General features: G+C 41.6%; 1 protein-coding gene across 1 annotated transcript; it reads left to right on the forward strand.

Moving 5' to 3' along the window:
• Positions 1-7638: 7638 nt before the first annotated feature.
• LOC136468803 (protein FAR1-RELATED SEQUENCE 5-like) lies at positions 7639-10629 on the forward strand. Its single transcript, XM_066467235.1, has 7 exons — positions 7639-7926; positions 8633-8835; positions 8975-9080; positions 9135-9360; positions 9486-9791; positions 10196-10335; positions 10513-10629. The coding sequence occupies exons 1-7, from the start codon at positions 7639-7641 to the stop codon at positions 10627-10629; spliced, it is 1386 nt and encodes a 461-aa protein (XP_066323332.1).
• Positions 10630-21033: the final 10404 nt, after the last annotated feature.

Consider the following 21033-nt stretch of genomic DNA (forward strand, 5'->3'; position numbering starts at 1 on the left):
ATGTGGGTTCTATGTGATGTGGGCAATGCACTAGTACCTCGGCGGCAACATGACAGAAGGGAATCAAATGGTGTGTTTGCTTCACATTTCATGTATATCGGTTAATTCAACAAAACATAGTACTGTTTTGTCTAACACGTGCATTTTGATATCATCTTGCTTCAACAACGCGCAATGAACTTAAAACCCAACAACTGTTAGACATGGAGATCAGAAGATTTCAAGACGAGCTAGCAGTCTTCATCAATGACGAGGTGATGACTAGAGAAGGATCTTTGAGCATTTAGCAAGCCAAGAATAGGAGCAGTTTTGATGTCAACATGTTCTAAAAACTTGTAATATATACATTTTTATTGTAACTTACATTACCTTAACATTTGTATTATAAATCTAGATGGATTTGTGATGTATGTGAGTCCAGTAACCATAATAAATTAGTAAATAGGAATATAGGAAAATCATATCACATTGTCGGGTCCATACCTAAGCTCACAAACTAGCCAGTAGTGTTGCTCAAATCAACACTGCCGGTTCTAGTCCTAACCCGGCAGTGATGTAGAGCATATCACTGTCGGTTGAGGATATGAACCAGCAGTGATAGGAAAGCCCCATCACCGGCACTTTCCTTCTGCTGGTTCATTTTCCAGCAGTGATAGGTGTAGTGAACCGGCAGTGAAGTCTTACTATGAGGTAGTGTTTGTCTATTTGCTTCAGCTTAATTATTTTTTACTCATTAGCATGACATTCATATTGACATTAGCTGTCATATAAGGATACTTAATTTTCCTACATACGTGGTGTGATACAGGCTACTTCCAAACTCCGTGGAAGTTGGTATCTATGACAGTTTCAATGAAATGGGTCTTCAGGAGAATCTACTCAAGGGAATATATCAATATGGTGATTTTCCTATACCTGCATTTGTGCAATTATTTCTGGGTTGGAAACTTTTCCTGAACCTGGTTTTGAGCTTATCATCTGTTCCTATGCGATTATGGTTAAGGTCTGGACAAGCCTTTAGCAGTCCATCAAAGAGGAATCATCCCATTATGCAAGGGCTTTGGTGTGGTCCATCGATCTTTGTGTGGAACAACTGAGACAATTTACTCCGGTGTACTGCAGCAACTTGATTATGGATCTGCAGAATGCCAGGCTTTGATTCTTATTTTAGAAAATGCGCTTAGTCGTGGGCTTGATGTAATCACATTTCAAATGTTATTAATTATTATGCTACATCTAAATTAATATTCTAAAAATGCATTATCACCGCTAGCCCTGAACAAACAATTGGTAATAAATTAAACCAGTGGTGATGATCAAGATATCGATCACCATCGACTCAAACACATCATCGGTGATGATGAGCCTTTCAACACCTCCGGATCATAAGCCACAACGATGGTCATGAGCTCTTCATCACCGCTAGATCATACGCCCCACCAGCAGTGACGAAGTGACTATCGCCACCGTGTATATCATACGCCAGATCGATGGTGATGAAGAGATCATCACCGCCGATCAGTAAGCAGGATTGGCAGTGATGTCCACTTCATCACTGTCGGATCGTATACTAGGCCAGCGGTGATGGAGAGGACATGTCTGCTAGATCATATGATGGGCTAATGATGCTGATGTTTATCACTACCCATTTTCACAAACGCTGACAAAAAAACTAATGGTGAAGGGGGAACCGACGGTGATTAGCTATGTGCCAACAAAAAACATATGTGCTTGTTATATGCACGCAGCTACACAATAAGATATAGACGATTAGAGGACATATAATGACATAGATAGTAGGCATGTAGGTCTTACATAGTTAAGTGATTAATTAGTTGTCACTCAATAATATATTAAATTGGACATTAAGTTCTAACAATACAAATATCAAATAGTTTTACCACTTCGATTATCTATCACCAAGACTGACATTTAAACGCCTCAGCTAAACACATTTAAATTGCATTTTAACACAACATTTAAACTGTTTTAATTTACTACTTTGACCATTTAAATGATTTTTAATTCACCATTTAGGGCATAAACTACACGTATACCCACAGTTTATTGTTTACACATGTGTGTAGACGATAGTTTAAATGAGTTTAGGCGAAAACATTGATTATGTGACAAAAATAATTTTTATGTCAAAACGATTCTCTGAGGTGTGATGTCCATATTTCCATCATCAACTATAACGAAAAATTTCAACCTTCAACTTCAGATCTGTCAGTTGATGTATCAAGACTACTCCATGCAAGCACAATATAGGATGGAAATCATTGTGGAATTCTGGGGGGGGAGGTGTTTATTTTTGTCCAGATTGAGTAGTTGTGTAGATTGTGTAGTGTACGTGTAGTGTGTAGTTTTAGAGCCAAAGGTTAAAATTTTGAGTTTTGTGATAACTAAAGGTTGAAAATCATGCTTTACCCTACTATTTGAAGTATATATTCTCTTCCTCCCCAATTTTTCCTAGCATATTGTTGTTCATCTCCAAATTCTAGTTAGCCCTTTGCCCTACTATATATTTTCACCTCCCCTTAGCCCTTACTTAGACCATAGCTATCCTAGCACAATACCTTATGGTTGGCGTTCCATCTTGCCTCTTTACTCAAACCCTAGCCGCCTTAGCACTATATCCCGTGGCCATCCTATGAGGGTTTGCCGGCGCCCACCTAGCCAACCCGGGTGTCATCCACTCGACCAAACCGTCTTAGCCTAAGCCCACACTGGGGGGGCTCAGGAGAGTGCCATCCGCTACTCCTCTTTAGGATCATTTATGGTTGAGTTACACCACACGAACCATTCATAAAGCAATTCACATATCACAATCATCATATATGAAATACTCTAACTTATAGCTGAAACATCATTGACCATAAAAAAATACATGGCATTATCGTCTTAAGCACAACACCTACTTGATCATTTATTAACCCATGTTCTACTGAGTTTCCTCTCGATCTATCATTACTAATCATCAGAGTAACTTGCATCTCACTTTGGGGACGCCCGTCCTAAGGTTTGCTATGATTCGACTTCATTGAGCTTGGCTCAAAGATCATCAAGCCAAAGTACCTACAAAACAACTTATCGGTAGCACCATGAGTACATTGCATACTCACAAGGTTTAATCCATCACATACATATTTGGTGGATGCAGGGATTAATAGGCATTTGTGACTTTGCATAAAAAGCATGGCGTTTCTCGGATATATGGGCCAAGGGTACTTGCACTGCCCATATATTCGACCACGTCCATCCATCGGTCCGAAGACCGCGATGGGAGAAGCCCACGAAGGGCAAGTGTATCCACCAGCTTTGAGGACAAGGTGTAGCAAGATATATCTAGAAACCGATTCTATCTAGTAGACGTCCTTGTAACAAAGTAGGAAACCTACATGTAAGCCAATCGGGATTCTATCTATAGCCCCACCCATTGGACTATATAAAGAGGGGTGGGGAGCCCTTGATCGTCATCTAGATCCAATCTATTCCCTTTAATCCCATCTACTACATAGCTAGGAGCAACAGCCTATGTAATCGAGCATACGAATACAAGAAGAGCAACATCACCCTCTACTGGACTAGGGCGCCCCATGTGCTTGAACTGGTATAAATCTTATAATCACGTGTGCTACCATATGATTCATCTTACATGAGTAGCTGCTAGGCATTGCTAGAGCTAAATCTTCTGACAGTTGGTGTGCCAAGTAGGGGCCTTACGCGTATAGATCTAATATGTTTTAGATGGGGATTTTATTCATCAACATTGTCTGTGATAATCGGAGATCTCACAGCAATGTCTTTCATCAACAATGTTTGCAGTGACTTGCACCAGCCGATCGGGCCCAACCACCATGCACGGCTCATGATGACGGCTCCTGGCTTTAATGGCAGCATCGAGCAGTGTCCGCATGGGACTTTGCGTCCAGGGTCAACCAGTGTTGTCAAGCACCATGACATCGGGGTCCGACTTGATACTATAAGGCCTATCTTGGCATATTGATAGCACTGCCAAATTTGGGACACGATGTTAAGCAAAAGAGGTGGAATTTGCCTTTCAGGAGATTTCATGCACAAATTTAGAAAAAATACATTAGAGATGATTTGGAGAGAGGCATGAGGGATTGAGCTAGGGATGAGTTTGAACTTACTCTTGAGATGATGGTAAAGTTGACAAGTATAATATAGAGAACATGATTAAGTGATGATTATAATTCATCTCAGCATCAAATTTCATAGTCGATGCTACATTGAGTCTAGAAGTAAGAACAACCAAAATGTTCCATCCCGAAAGACTTCAGGCTTTCAGAAAGATCTCTGCAGAGGTGTACAACTATGCCCACACGAACACCAAGGACAAACCTCCACACCCATGTCTAGATAAGGGTTTCCTCATGGTTCCAAACTTTCCTCAATGTGGCGCTCATATTGACAAACAGTTTGACTACCGGGTACCGAAGTAACGCCATCACATCTACACCGCATCACCCCTTGCGCCAAATCCGCCCGATAAGCAAGTCACCACCAAGTACTTGGCTTACCACCCCCATTTGCGATATGTGGTCTATACGGGTGGATACTCAGACTCGCTATCACATGAACGGTCCTTAGCTACGTCACTTGAGATCCAACACTTACAGTGACCTTACCCTTGCTTCAGTAGAGATTAACAAATTGATCACACTTAGGCAATCATATTAAGCTTGGTCCTTAGTCACATTGAGCAAATTGAGTCAAGTTGACAACCTTGCAAGTTTTAAGTAATTAATTAACCCGGTGTAACTCCTACACATGCGAGAGTGAGTACCTGCTCACGTGCATGCAACTTGTAACAAAACTAGCCAACTAAGCAATTAAGCGATCCAATCCTAGTCGTTGAGTAAAGGATGTGATTATGTTAGGTGGGTTGGTCTAACTTAGTGGATCATGATTAGTAGTTCACCATTTTGAATGAAATGTAAACTAGTAATACAATAATATGTTGGCATCCAAAATAGGATAATAATAGTGGGTTGACTGCCTATCATGAAATCCTGATGACCAAAGGAGATCATGATTACGCATAAACGTTCCTCACATCCTAGGTTATCCTGCAAGAGAATATCTGATGAGCTAGAGATGAGCTCACTTGATTGATTTGAGACATAGAGAGCATATGAGAGTGATCTGAGATAAAGTGCTTGGGAAGATATATCTAACCGTGGATTAGTGTTATACTAATTTATATCTAAACTTGTGATGGGGTGGTTAGGTCCTAAGGTTATGGGGTAAACATTTTAACATTATAAAATATTCGATGAACACTCCGTCAATGGTGATGGATGCTTCGTGGAGTTATTTCCCGAAGCTAACAAGTTTGGGGTTGGGCTCTAAGTGAATTGACGGACGATCTGGTATACAACTAAAAGATGATCCATCGTTTTACGGGAATGTTCAATAGAATGATCCATGGTGAAAAGACCTACTCATTTTGCGTGGTCTGAGCTTTACGCCGTGCATTTTGATGGACACTCTGTGGTGAACCGGGTGCTCTCGGGTTCTCTATAAATTAATTTTAAAACTTGATGGACGGTCCGTGAATTCTCACGGACGATCCATGAAATTATTAACAATGAAGACTAAGTGTTTGGCTGGTTTTTTTGGCTAAGTGCTTGATTTGGTGGACGGTCCATAAAGAGTGATGGACACTCCATTAATGCATCAACAGAACCTATGTTCTTCATTATTGTTCATATTGCCTATTTGTGATTCAAGCCTAGATTGAGGGTGAACTTGATCATGCATGTGTAAGGGGTTCTAGAGGTTATTTAGGTGACGTGTTGGGCTAGTGATAGCTAGGATTTGAGCTCTAGTTAACATGTGCATCTAGTGTGATTTGAGAATCAAATTAATCATGAGAAATTGAGAGATTAATCCACGCGATTGGGCATGGAAACTTATCTTTGAGATTTAGTGTCTCCTAGGCCACCAAGATGAGAGATGGGGTCTTGAGCAATCTTGATCCCATTCCCAAGCAAAAGAGATGGAATTTGTTTTTCATGAGATTTCATGCACAAATTCACAAAAATACATTAGAGATGATTTGGAGAGAGGCATGAGAGGATTGAGCTAGGGATGAGTTTGAACTTACTCTTGAGATGATGGAGCAATCACCAAGCCTCATACTCCATTCATGCATGAAGAGGAATCATTAGTTAGGGTTTGGGGATTGATTTCAAGAAAATGGAGTGAGAGAGCTCTTGAGCTAACCTTGGATTGAGAGAGATGGAGATGGTCATGAGATTGACATGGTGCAGATCTTGCTTGTTTTTTCCACTTTTCTCTCTTTTCCTTCTCTTCTTTTCCTCCGTCTTCTCTCTCTAGTTCATCCTTGTTCTTGCTTTCTAGAGAGAGAGAGGGAGAGAGTGGGAAATGGGAGGATGGTTGAGAGAGTGAGTAGAGCTGGCTTCTTCTTGTTGAAGACACCTCCTATTTTGTGCTAATAGATGGGTCCCACCTTGAGTGAGTTGATGACAGCTCATTCACACTTACTCTGCTAAGCTAACCCTTTGATGGATGGTCCGTCGATAATATTGGATGCTCCATCAATCCTCTGACTTTGAGAGATTTGATTTACAGAAAGGATCTTGGCATTGGGGCCACTTCTCGTGTCCAAGAGATTGACGATTACAGTAAAGAAATTAGAGATATATTAATTTAGCACCTTTCTTCGAGCATTTTCATGACATTGACTGGCATGTTACCATTGTTGACTCTAGGTTGACTGTGGTTAACTTGGGAGACTCGATAGGATTAAGTTGCGAACTTGGAATCCTTGTACTAGTAGAGATCACTAGGAATCCTTTAAAGAGTGGTAGGGTGATCCTTGGGTGTTTGAGGGGCTTGTGCAAGGTTATCAAGGAGGTTCTATTAAAAGTTTTAGTTGGAACGATCTAGGATCGTGACACATCCCTCCAACTCGACACTACTATATATATATATATATATATATATATATATATATATATATATATATATATATATATATATATATATATATATATATATATATATATATATATATATATATATATATATATATACGGCGAGGCTAAAATGCAACAAGGTGCAATTAATATAGCAATTGCATAGACCACAAAAACACCTCCCACCCCCGCGCCCGACAAAAACAGGCCACGCCCATTCTGGGCGGTCCCGCATCCACCCGTGCGTGGGCCTCACGCACGTGGGCCGCTCGCCTCCCTACAAAAACTAGGTCGCGCGCATCCGATTCGTCCGAATCGAGCGCCAATTGCAACGCCGTGTGTCTTGTGATTGCAACCTCGATTCTGTTCTGGTTGCAACATATATGCGTGTGCACGGGATGTCTTGAACGGCAAGTAAGAAATACAACAGAAACAGAAAAAGGGATCGCCTGAGGAGGAAAAAACGCATCCCACCCCACGCCCCCCTCTCTCGTAGTAGAGGCGCCGCCGCCGCCGGTGGAGCGCCTTGAGGGGGAGCATGCTCCTCGCCCTGCGCCGCCGCGTGAGCCGCCACGCTCCTCGCCCTGCACCGCCGCGCTAGCCACCACGCTCCTCGCCCAACGCCACCGCGTGAGCCGCCTCCCCGCGTCCCGCCTCTAGCATCGAGATGGGGCCAACGCCGCCATCGCTCGTCGAGGCTAGGCCGCTCGCCCTACATGATCCACCTACGGCATTGGAGAGGGTCGCTGCATTGATTCGAGCACATCGGAGAGAGCCTCCGCCGTCATCGACACCCATGCTTCCCCCGATAACAGCAATTACAAGTGATCCCCTCCACCATATGATGACACTCACACCGCCGGTGACATTGACTCCAGGGGACATGGTGACTCCAGATGCCAACCAGCTGTTCTACCCGGTAAAAAAAGCACTTGACCTCCCTTATGCCGTGCCTGTGAGTTGAATGCTTGAATCACCTGTGATTTGTGTGCTGGGTGCAACTAATTGCGACATGGCTTTCGTAGTAATTGCGACGCAGCTTTGGGATTAAACTGAATAACCTGTCACTAACTTTTCCCATGGATCTAGAAAAAAATGCAACTAATTGCAACAGAGATTTGGTAGTAATTGCAACAGAGATGTGGTAGTAATTGCTACACATGGCTTTGAGTTTTAAACTGAATCACCTGTGTTTGGCTTTTCCATGGATCTGATAAAAAGAAAATGCAACTGATTGCAACTAGGATGTGGTATAAATTGCAACAGAGACATGGTAGTAATTGCAACAGAGAATTTTCCAGTGAGTTTGCATCATTTTATTTTGAAAAAAAATATCACACATGTTTTGTATGTTTTCTTTTTGTCAGGAATCAACTATACCAGCTGTGTTAGTGCGAAGAGTGAGGCAGCAATTCTCTACAAAAAATGATGCTTACATATTTTACAAAGATTATGCAAAGCTGGCTAGGTTTAGTTTGAGGACAGCGAGAACAAGCAAGGAGACGAATCATTGAGTCTGCAACAGGGAAGGGAAACATGAGAGCAAAAATAAAGAAGAAGAAGCAAAAACAGAAAAGGGATCGAGAAGATGCGGCTGCCCGGCTTATGTGAAAGTTAAGAAGGATGGGAAGCACAATTTCTGGTTCTTTGACCATGTGCAGGAAGCCCACAACCACAAACTTGAGCCGTCTCCCAGGATGACAAGATACATGCACGCGCATAAGAACATGGCAGAAGGCATGAGTGACTTATTTAACATAATGACAAGGAACGGAGTTCCACATCAGGCAGCATTGAATGTGATGGCGGATCTGTATGATGGTCGCCATATGTGGGGTTTTACAGAGAAGGACATAAAGAATATGTACGTGCTGATTTTTTTTCACTGAATTGCAACATGTCACATATCTGAATTGCAAGATGTCACATATCTGAATTGCAAAAAAACATGTGACTGAACTTTTTCTAACAAAAACTGCCCTATATTTTTTAAATGTTCACAGGAAGGCGGCGAAGGCTAGGGAGGAAAGAGAAGATGATCTTAACAAGCTGTTGCAGTTCTTCAGAGAATGCAAGGAGAACAACAAATATTTCTACTGGGATGTGGATGTAGATCCAAAGACTAGAGTGATCAAAAACATATTCTGGAGTCATGCAAGCTAGAGAGCTGAATACAAAGATTTTGGAGATGCCATCACCTTTGATACAACACATAAAACCAACAGCAAGAAGATGCCGCTGGCGATGTTTGTTGGAGCCAACAATAACCTCAAGAACGTGACCTTCGGACAAGCTCTGATTGGTGATGAATCGATTGGATCATTCAAATGGTTGTTTGAGACGTTCAAGAGTTGCATGGGTGGACAGGAACCTCATGTTATCCTGATGTGTGAGCCTTATCTTCTTTTCTAAAAACACTGATTGCAACCTTAAAAAATTGTATAGTTGCTGTAGCAAAATGCCGCTGTGTGTGTTGCTGATCCTGTTTCCCCCCTATTTTCTGTCTTTTATCAGACGAAGATCCAGCAATGAAAGTTGCAATTGAGTTGGTGTTTTTCAAGTCTCAACATAGAAACTATCGCTGGCACATAATAAGGCCTTGGGAGTTTGAGTTGGACCAGCTGTACACCGAGCACAAGGATAAAAACTTGAAGGAAAGGCTTCAATCGTTGATAAACTATCCATTGGGCCCGACGCAATTTGAGGTTGAATGGGAGAAGCTAGTTGATGAGTGTGGCATTGCTGATCATCCTGCCATTAGAGCCCTGTGGGATAAGAGGGAGAGGTGGATAGCTGCTTATTTCAAGGGGATGTATTGTGGTAGGATGACGTCGACGCAATGATCGGAGAGCTAGAACAGGGTGCTCAAAGATGGCTATGTTAATGAGAGCACTAGCCTGCACATGTTCGCTAGAAGGATGCTAGACTCACTCCAGCACGCTGACCACATGGACGCAGGAGAGACACATTATGCACAGGTAAAAGAAAAACCCAAAAAATTCACATGGCATTTGCAATGGTTACTGTTCCCCAGTTACAACACAATCCATATTCTAATTGCAAAAAAAGACAAACATACTAAAAAAATAAAGATTGCTAAATGCAGGCTGAGGTGGTGCGGGCTTGCAAAGCAAAATTTGATGAGTAGCTATGCAGAGTGTACACTAGACCTATATACTAAGAGTACAATAACAGCACAACATTTGTCATTCGCCCTGATCCAGACCCACAGATGAGTAATGGGTGGTTGGTGAAGCATGAACAAGGGGAGGGAGCTTCTGCTGGGCACAACATGAATTCAGGGTGGTTGCTAATAAGGACAATGGTGAATATAGATGCGAATGCAAACAATGGGAACACACAGGTATGCGCGGATCTGAAAAAATATTTGTTAAAAGCTCCAATTGCAACTTCGTGGGCACACAGTTGCAACATGTATCATATAAATGATTGCAACTTCTGACATGTGCATCTGTTGTTTTAAAAAAAAAATACAGGGCTATTCTACATGCATATTATAAGAGCCTTCACCCACCTGCAGGTCAGGAAAATCCCAGAGAAGTACATCCGGAAAAGGTACACTCATAGTGCGAGGCAAGAAGTTACGTGGGATAGGCATGACGGCGTGCTAATTGGTCCAGCAGCAAGCCAAGAATAGACCCGGATGTCTAGCTTGCTACCTAAGTTGATGAAGCTTGGAAGGGCAGGAAGTAGGTCAGATCATGCTTGTCAAGAGACAAATAGGCAGCTGGACAAGATCATCCCAGGAATTGAAATGTTTCCAAGAAGCATGGAGAATGGGTCGCCAGGTAGTGGGTCGTCAGCAACTGAATCAGTGGCGACAACAGCACACCCTGCTAATGATGACACCACAACTAATGGGTCGCTTGGTAGTGGGCTGTTGGCAACTAGATCAGTGGTAACAACAACACAACCTGATAATGGTAGCGCTGGATCGTAGCCATCATCAGCGCTGTTGCATGATGGATTGTTGCTGATTGAGCCCCCTATAGCACGCACAAAAGGCAGAGGGAAGCAAAGGAAAAATGAAGTTGAGCCTCCATGTGATGGTATCCCGTTCAGCACATATGACAAAGAAAACTATGGTAACAGGGAATGCAGCGGGTGTGGGCCCGGGGTTCACATTACGTCACGACATGTCTGATAAACCCTGATCGAAGCAAGGCAGCAGAAATGCGTCTCCACGAAAAGAGTGCTAAAGCAAATGTTGGGCCTCCAAGGAAAAGAGGGCGGCCAAAGATAGTGAGGGATCTGCATGAAGAAAGTGATGTAGATATTGCTGAAGTTGCTAAAACACAACCAAGCAGCTCTGCGCGCAGAGGGGCTGGAAGAGGAAGAGGTTCAGCAACCAGAGGTCATGGGGGGAGAGCTCCGCGTGTGAACTGCAATGAGTAAAAAGTGCTGGACTAAAAAAACAAAAAAGTCCTTTGTGTTTTCTTGCTGTAAAAACACAGTGTGGCATGTGTAGATTATAACCTCTACAAATTATAGGTTACATGTGTATAAATTAAAAACTATATGATTACATCTTTGAAACACATGCTTGTTTGTTTTTGAATACTTGCTAGTTGCTGTTTCTACAAAACATCAAATATAATGAGAATGCTGGCAAAAAATAGTTGCTCTCTACACCTATTGTACACCGTTTGCAACATGGGTGTGACGCAGTTGCAATCTAGTTAATTACCATTTGCAACCTGATTAACTACAAACCTGGTTAATTCTTAGTTTAAGAACCAATTCTGGGAAAAACAAAAAATAGAATGAGAATGATGGCAAAAAGTCTCAGGTTAATACAAAATTGCACACCTATTGTACACCATTTGCAACATGATATGTGACGCAATTGCAACCTGGTTAATTATGAATTACAACATGGTTAATTGCAACCTGGTTAATTATCTTAGTATGACTACCAATTCTAGCCTCCACTAAGTTTTCTGGTTAATTGATCGAATTGTATGCATTCGTAAGCAAAACGATGGGACACGGTATAGTACAGCTTAAATAAATAAGAAGAAATATAACGATTATGTACAACATATGCACAAAAGCATTGCAAGTTATGACACATATGCAACCTTGTTATTAATAACAAATTTTCTGCATCATTTAGATGTCATCAGGGAGGAGTTGCAATTTACAACAAGTCTTTGAACCAGTTACAACATAAGTGCTCGAGGAGTTGCAAGTTATGACACATAGTTTTCAAACAGTGTAAACATACACAGATATCATCGTACTGAAAAAACACAATGTGTATGATGCTGATAAACATCAATGACACACAAAACAAAAACAACATGTCGTGAAAGTTCATCATTGCTCGGCATCCCAAAGTATCTTCCTTCCACCAATCCTATAAACATCCATTTCGTCAGGTAGGTCAGCCTGGTTCAGTGGATGAAACACCAAGTAGTGCATGAGCTCTACCCTGTGTATCATGCCCTTGAACTAAAAACATAGTGAAGAAGAAAGAAAAAAAGAACATTTGAGACTGCTGAAAATGATAGTAGAACATGCAGATCATATATACATTTGAACACAAAGAAAATGTGGGGGCAAAAAAAGAAGGAAATGCTCACTGGATTGATGTCAATGTTCAGCTTCTCGTCATCCCAAAATTCCATATATTTCCAAAGGAAAAACATGCAATCACTAGGCCCGCCTTGTTTTGGGACCTCAACGAATGGCCTGCTCCATTTCTCAATTTGAGGGAATTTTTTCTTGTTGACCTTCTAGAATACAGCACTTATGATGGGGATCTTCTCAAAAATGGGCTCGTGGCGTGATGCAGGGCTAGTGTCCGCCCAAAAATAGTCAATTGAGTCCAGGATATCGATCCGATTGTGAATTTTATTGATGCAGTAAACAAAATAATGCTTCCCAACACATACTGGAATAAATATCTGCATGCGTATGTTGAGTATGATGCATCAGTTGAGTAAACAAAAAATAGTTGTTGTCTACACCTACTGTACACCGTTTGCAACATGGGATGTGACACAATTGCAACATTGTTAATTATCATTTGCAGTGGGACTACTTTACTGGTTAATTACACATCAGTTGAGTATGATGCATCAGTTGTGGCCAGTTCCAAAAATCATTAAAAAGAGAGAGAGAAAAGCAAAACCAATCAAATAATCAGATACTAACCAGCTTTGCTCTGGTTAAATCAGGATAATGCTCGACTTCATTCTCAAGGTGTTGTCTTAATACAGTGAATTCTTGAGTCTCAGTTTTTCCATCATCTGTGTAGACATTGTTAATGCCATTTACCAGGTGCTAGAGAAAACAAAATATGCGAAGATTAAAACAGCAGCTAATGTGCAAAAAAGAAAAGTGTGTATGGGGGTTCAGTAAAAACTCACATAGAAGCCGGTGGTGAGGAACAGCCTATATCCGATTGAATTTTCCTTATGGACAATATCATCATAATGGAGATAATGAATAGTGAAATCTAGAACAGAAGAGTCACCATCTTTGTCATCCGCAAAACTGGTAAGTAGATCATTGCCGTCAAAAGAGCAAAAGATGCTGAAATCAATCAGAGCCATCCTGTGTAGTGGGCAGAAACAGAATATGTTACAAAAAAAATCAAAAAATCAGAAGATAGGAAGCTAATTGCAACACTGATGTATGTCGTTTGCAATAATGATATGTGGGTGATTACCCTCTTAGCTTCTCATCAGACGTGATCTTGATCCTCGGAGCTAGAGCCTTTGTCAATGGTACTTTTGGGCAGTTGTTGGGAATTAGGAAAGGAGATATGTACTTCCTTGGCTTCTTCTTCAATCGCTCTCCCACATGTTTGAAGATCATCTTTTGGAACTGATTGAAGTCTTGTGATCCTTGTTCACATTCCTCTTGAGACAACCGGATAGGTGGGGTTAAGCAATTTATGTCTTCAATTGGATCATCTGGAAAAGATGCATCAGATGCAGCTCTGCTGGGCCCTTCCTCACCAACGACACTGCTCTTCAACATGGCAATCTCTACATTGGCTTCATCGCGCATCTGACACAGATATTTCTCATGTTGAGCGCGGCGCCCTTCCTGCTCTTTCTTCATACGAGCAAGAGACCTCTTGTTCCCGGCAGGTGCCCGAACAGCTTTCGCTTTCTTACGACCACCACGAAGAGGCTTGGAAAAAAATGGAAAATTATAGTGAGCTGCAAACTATTAGAAAAAAAGCTATATATATGCAAACAGACATGAGAAAAAAAAGCTGCCTGCATAAAAAAATAATTGTGTGTGTTTGTGTCATAAATAGCTTACAGCAGATTTGCTAACTTTGCGGCCGGTGCTTGAGGTTGTCAAGGGATCCTCCATGTGATCAGAAGCCTCCTTTCTCAGTGTCTCAACTTCAGGATTGGCAGGCTGTGGTTGTGGTTGCCTGGATGCACCTCCAATCTCACTGGTTATGTTCTGTGGAATACAAATTGCAACCAATAAGACAATCCAATAAAAAAATGCAACAAAAAACTACTACAGAAAAAATACTAGTCAAAAATACAAAGGATGCTAGATAAAAACACTTATAACTGTACCCATGCTGCTAGAGATCGACGTATAGCATCTGCATGTATAAAAAACAAAAAGACAAAACACAGGAGACCAAAAATTGCTACTGGAGACATGACCCAATTGCAACAGAAACTACGGCACAGTTGCTACTGGTGCCATGACCTAGTACTACATAGGAAGAAAAATACTAGTGGTGATTACAAAAAAATATGAAAAAGAATAACAAAAAAAATACATGGTGATTTCGACCATTCCAACATAAGTATTCGAGGATTACCTCCAATATTTCCACCTTCTCCAGCATCTTTTTTGCCCTCTCCTCCTGCACCAGATTCTTTGTCAGCACCTTCTTGGCCATCTCGGTCTCCGCCTTCAGGTCCTTTCTCAGATTCTTTTTCAGCACCTTCTTGGCCATCTTGGTCTCTGTCTTTAGGTCCTTTTCCAGCACCTTCTTGGCCATCTCCATCTCCGCCTTTAGGTCCTTGGCCAATATCATGGTCTAAATCACGTCCTTGGCCAAATCCATCTCCATCGAATTCTTCTTCATGAAAATCATCTTGGCCAAATCTAGCTCCACTAGTTTCTCCTCCTGCATACCAAAAAAAATAGACACCCAACGTAAGCTTGTTGGCCCACCTGCACCCCAATTGCAACACAGATAATGGCAGTAATTGCAACATGAAAACAAAAAGACAAAAATGCAACAAAAAAAGAGAACCTAGTGGTGGTTCAACATCTGGAATATGTCCTCCGCTAGTCTCTCCTCCTGCATACCAAACAAATAGACACCCCACGTAAGCTTGTTGGCCCCCCTGCCCCCCAATTGCAACACAGATAATGTGGTAATTGAAAAATGAAACAAAGACAAAATGCAACAAAAGTACCTCCTCTAGAATTTGCTCCAACATTTTCTTCTTCTAGAACATCTTCGTCACCTACTGCTTTGTGTTGATCTTCATCAACAACTGATTTAGCTATTGCTGCATACCCAAGAATTTGTTAGTCTTGCAAACAAACTTATAATAAAAATTTCAAAACTGGTATGACACACAATTGCAACACATATATATGTTAGTAATTGCAATGTGAATACGTTGAAAACTGCAACAAACTACTCGATGCTCCAGATTTACTCTTCTTCCTCCTCTTTCCCCTCCTACGCTCATTAGCAGCTTCCCTACTAGCATGGGAATTAGCAAGAAGCTTCTGAATAGCACTGAAGCACTCGTGATGATTTTTTGCCATTAGATCGTTGGCCATAGTAATGTACTGAGCAGCCTTGGTCGCGTAGGTCTGGGCCTAGGCAGTACTGTCATCAAAAGCCTTCAATATCTTAAGCGCCTCTGACTTCCTACTTCTTCCAACTACATCAGCAATGCTCTAGCCAAAAGCAGTACGGAAGCTCGGGTATTGGTGTAGAACAGGAGGCTGAAGCTCCATGGCAGCATGCCCGCCTAGGGGATGATGTGTGCCAGCCACGTCCGCTGAGGTACCAGTAGCATAAGAAGCTCCCTCAAGAGCAAGAACAGGGCGAGGGGTAGCAATAGCAGGAGCAGCTAGGACAAAAGCGGAGGGTGTATAACATGTGGCGGCGATGCTTCTCAACTACAGGTTTTTAAAAAACAAAAAAAATGAAACTGGTTATCCGAAACGTAAAATCACATACTGGATAAAAAACATGCAAAAAAGAAAAAATCAAAAAAAGAAAAAACAGATTATCAGCATCTTACCCTGAGGTTGCCATATTCAATAGCATCTTCTGGAACATCTCCCCTGCGATCCAATGTTGTAATTCTGTCGATAATTTTGCTATCCAAAATAGCACATCGGGGGAGCGCGAACGAGTCTACCTGTAGCCATGCTGCAATTGATCGACGTATAGCATCTGCATGTATAAAAAAAGACAAAACAAAAACACACACAGGACAGCAATTACTACCGAAGACATGACCCAATTGCAACAGAAAACTACTACACAATTGCTACTGATGACATGAACAATTCAATTACTACTGGAGATATGAACCAATTGCAACAGAAAACTACTAAACAGTTGATACTGGTGCCATGACCCCAGTTCCAAATTCTTGCCCCGTGAACAAAATGTGTGTTTTGGAGAAACTACTACACAGCTAGAGAATTACTACTAGTGTAACAAGCCAGTAAAAATGCAACGGAAACTACTACAGAAAAATACTAGTAAAAATACAAGGGATGATAGACAAAAATAAAACAACAGTAGACCTACTGGAGACATGACCCAATTGCAACAAAAACTACTACACAGTTGCTATGGTGCCATGACCCCCACTAGCAACTCTTGAGAAACTAAATGCACAGCCAGAAAAAAAATACTACTAGTGTAACAAGCCAGTAAATGCAACAAAAACTACTACAGAAAATTACAAGTCAAAAATATAAAGAATGCTAGATAAGAAAAGATCAACAGGAGACCAATTGCTACTGGAAACATGACCCAATTGCAACAAAACTACAATACAATTACTACTGTGCCATGACCCCATTTGCAACTCTTGCCATGAACAAAATGTGTGTTTTTGGAGAAACTACTACACAACCAGGGGAAAACTACTAGTGTCACAAAAGCCAGTAAATGCAACAAAAACTTACCATAAGAAAAATGCCGCATCCTGTGAGAGGTGCATGGATGCCCTTCGTCGCGAAATCCTTTTTATACAAACGTGCAGCTTTGCTAAGGTTGTCCACTACTGCTTTGCACCAATTAATCTTGCCAATGTTGTCCAGATCCTCAGTATATATAACATCCTCAAGCCTGATGCAACTATCAGTGTTTGAGAAAAGTAGAGACTGGAATACAGCCATAAAAAATGCCCTGAGACCCAAATCCCCCATGAGCTTCTTGCTCTTCAGTCCATCCACAATATCCGCAATCCTGATACCTAGCCTTTTGTATGTACTAGGATAGATTTGTTCTCTCAACTCATTCCGCCTAACACGAGCTTCAGCGTCAGACATATAAGGTGGGTCACCGCCAACTTTGGGTATCTGGAACAGACACCAAACAGTGTGCTCATTAACATCAATCACTTTACCACCACCAAGCTCTACTTTCATTGTTTCTGGGTTAAGCCTCAACATAAGCCAGGTGAGCAACTTCCTATCCAGGCAAGTTGGTTTGAATCCCAACAATCCACCAAAACCCCTTGCATTTACTATATCTTCGAGGTCAGCAGGGAGAGCTTTGAGAAGTTCATGAAATTTTGAAGGAGAGCAACGAATTGCAGGAGGCTACTTGTGGGGCCTCTTCTTATTGGCTACATTCACTGCATCCCCATCACCATCAGCACCAGTGTCACCATCGCCGCCAGCCTCGGCATCATCCTCTCCATGTTGTTCACTCCCTGTGTCACCATCAGTGCCAGGATCAAAATCTGGATCTTGCTCTCTTTCCTGTCGTTCATGCACTTCACTCTCAACATCAGGTCGGGGTGGACTGGGGAGCCTTAATCTCTTCTTCCTGCCCTTCGACTTGTATACATTCAGCCTTTTTGGCTCTGGCGGAGCAAAACGGGGGGAACGCCGAGGGGGTCACTGCCCTGAGCACCTTATACATTCTGCTCATGCAAAGAAACACGGGAGGAACACCGGGGAGGGTCACTGCCCTGGGAACCTAATACATTCCCTTCCGAATTCATTATAACCACTGCCATTGAAAAAAAATACACATCAGAAAAAAAGCCAGTTGCATAAAAAAAGAGAATAAAACATAAAATTGCACTGTTAACCATTTGCAACCAATAAAACACTACACTTGCACCTTCAAAAAAGATTGAAAAAGCGGGATGTAGCAACAGTTACAATTTCAGTTTAGTTTCAGATGAATTGTCAACAAATTACAACTAGAACACCCTCCCAGTTACAACTAAGGTTAGAAGCTAGTTACACAAGTCATCAAGAGCAAAACATGAAAGGTTTTGAGTCTGACGTATGTACTATGTCCATCAACACTTATAAGGTTATCGAAAACAAAAAAGTCCCAATTCATGCATATATTAGAACCCATGAAAAAATGGTGTCATTTTGAGCTCATGAGCCATAGATCAAAACAAAACAAAAATCAAACAGTATCCTCTATATATTAGAACCCAGAAATGAACAAACCAGCATTGTCAACCAATTGCAACCGATAAAACACTTGAGATGCACCTTCAGATTAAGTGAGTTGCAGCAACAGTTACAAAATCAGTTGAATTTCAGATGAATTGTCGACCATTTACAACTACAACACCCTACCAGTTGCAAACATAAGGACAAATAGGCTAGTTACACAAGTCATCGCAAAAATTACAAAATTAAGTACTAATATGGTTACAATTGCAATTGCCCCATGGATCCTCTAAATTGCAAACAAACCATAAAAAAGCCGATTACAAACGAGCGTAATAGCCAGTTAAAACGAATTCAATTCAAAATTAAGTAGGGATAGGGAATGGGGGATGACTTACATCGGGATAAAAAGCAGCGGATTCGAATTTGAGCGCCTCAACACGGCGACGCTCGAACCCTAGGTCCAGAAATCCGAAGAGCGGCAAATGGAGAGCGGAAAACCGCAGCACGCGAAGCGGCAAATGGAGAGCGCGGGGGTGTGGGGGAGTATGGGGTGGGGGAGCAGCAACAAAAATGAAGGGCGAGTGGGGGCGGTTTTCTCAGCGGAGCAATGGGGGCGGTTTTCTCTCGACAGAGCGGCGGTGCAGCGCGAGCGATGGCGGTTCCTCACGAGGAAAAGAGTAACGGAAACTGAACAGAGGGAGTGGAGGCGGTTTGCTGGAGCGTGCCGCGTGCGGACCAGGTGGTGCGGGCGAGGCGGCCTCGGGCGCGCGCATCGGTTTGGCCTGGGTGCATTCTCTATATATAGAATGCACCTAGGTGTAATATATACAGTGTGTGTGTATATATATATATATATATATATATATATATATATATATTCACCTCTCCCCTTGTTTCAATCCTAGCCATCCAATCACTCTTATCCAGCCACGACCACTCCACATTGCCCCTATTATAATTTTCACCTCTCCACTTATTCAAAGCCCAGCCGACCTAGCATATTCTAGGCCCCTCCTGTTTGATGCCCTTGCAGCTTAGCACGAATTAACATTGAGGTAGGCAACGCTGGAGACACTTTGCCTTGATCTCCCCGTCTTGTTTGCAATCTTAGTAAAAAATATGTGCCAGATAGGTTGCCTGCCACATCAACCTCATGGTTGTCAACATTTTGTACCTTTCAGTACTGCATTCTCGCAGTTGTACGTGGAGAGGGCGAGGGCGCTGAGTGTACGGCCCCGTTCGCTGGTCTGAAACTTGGCTAAAAAATACTGTTCCGGCTGATTTGTTGTGAGAGAAAAACACTGTTTGGCTGGTTTGGTAAACAGTAACTTGAGAGTGGAGATCAGCCGGCTGGCTGAAAATTTCAGACCAGCGAACAGCCTCTATGTGTGTGGGGTGGGGCTGTGTGTGTACGTGTGTGTGGTGGTGTTGGGGGGAGTGTTTAGAGCATCTCCAACACTACGTAGAAAAAAGTTTTTAGGGGCGGCTGGTAAGTCTCTGTAGGAACGGTTTTACCAGCCGCCTCTATGAAAGGGTGGCTATAAATCACTAATTTGTAGGAGTGGTTCTCAGACCACCCCTACAAATCGATTTGTAGGGACGGCTAGATATTGAGTCGTCCCTACAAATTAATTTCCAGAAATCACAAAAAAGGTTAAAAAAAATAGCAATTTTTTTTAATCCGAGGAGGACCCTACCGGCAGCCACACACACTCACTCTACGGTTGTAGCATTTTTTCATGATTTTTGCACACTTTACGCCAGCTGGGTTTCGAACCCGCGATGTCTCGCTCGCACGTAAACTCCTCTACCACTGCACCTCATGATCACTTGTATTTACGTTCCATTTTGGTTCGCCACATATTATACAAAACTAAGCATAAATTGATTATTTGAAGCCCTAAACTAATTCAAATGAAAAAGTTGTCAACTACAAAGTTTTATAACTTTTCGAGATCTACAACTTTTATTTTGGTAGTTTCTCTATCCGAGGTCGTTTACAAAATTTAAATTTCAAATTTGAGAAATTCAAACGTAGTTTTCGATGACAAGATGATTTCAAATCAAAAAGTTATCAACTACAAAGTTTCATAACTTTTTGAGATCTACAAATTTTATTTTTGCTGTTTGTCCATCCGAGGTCATTTAAAAAATTCAAATTTTAAATTTTTTGAAATTCAAATATAGTTTTCCTTGACAAGATGATTTCAAATTAAAAAGTTGTCAACTACAGAGTTTCATAACTTTTCGAGATCTACAACTTCTATCTTGATCATTTATTCATCCGACATAGTGGTAGTAATATTGTTCACAAATGTTACATATCCCTCTTATTGTTTATGAAACTATAAGAGAGATATATAAATTTTGTGAACAATGTTATTACCACTTTATCGGATGAAGAAATGACCAAAATAAA

Source organism: Miscanthus floridulus, chromosome 8 (assembly GCF_019320115.1).
Source record: "Miscanthus floridulus cultivar M001 chromosome 8, ASM1932011v1, whole genome shotgun sequence".
In the NCBI taxonomy this organism is placed as follows: domain Eukaryota; kingdom Viridiplantae; phylum Streptophyta; class Magnoliopsida; order Poales; family Poaceae; genus Miscanthus; species Miscanthus floridulus.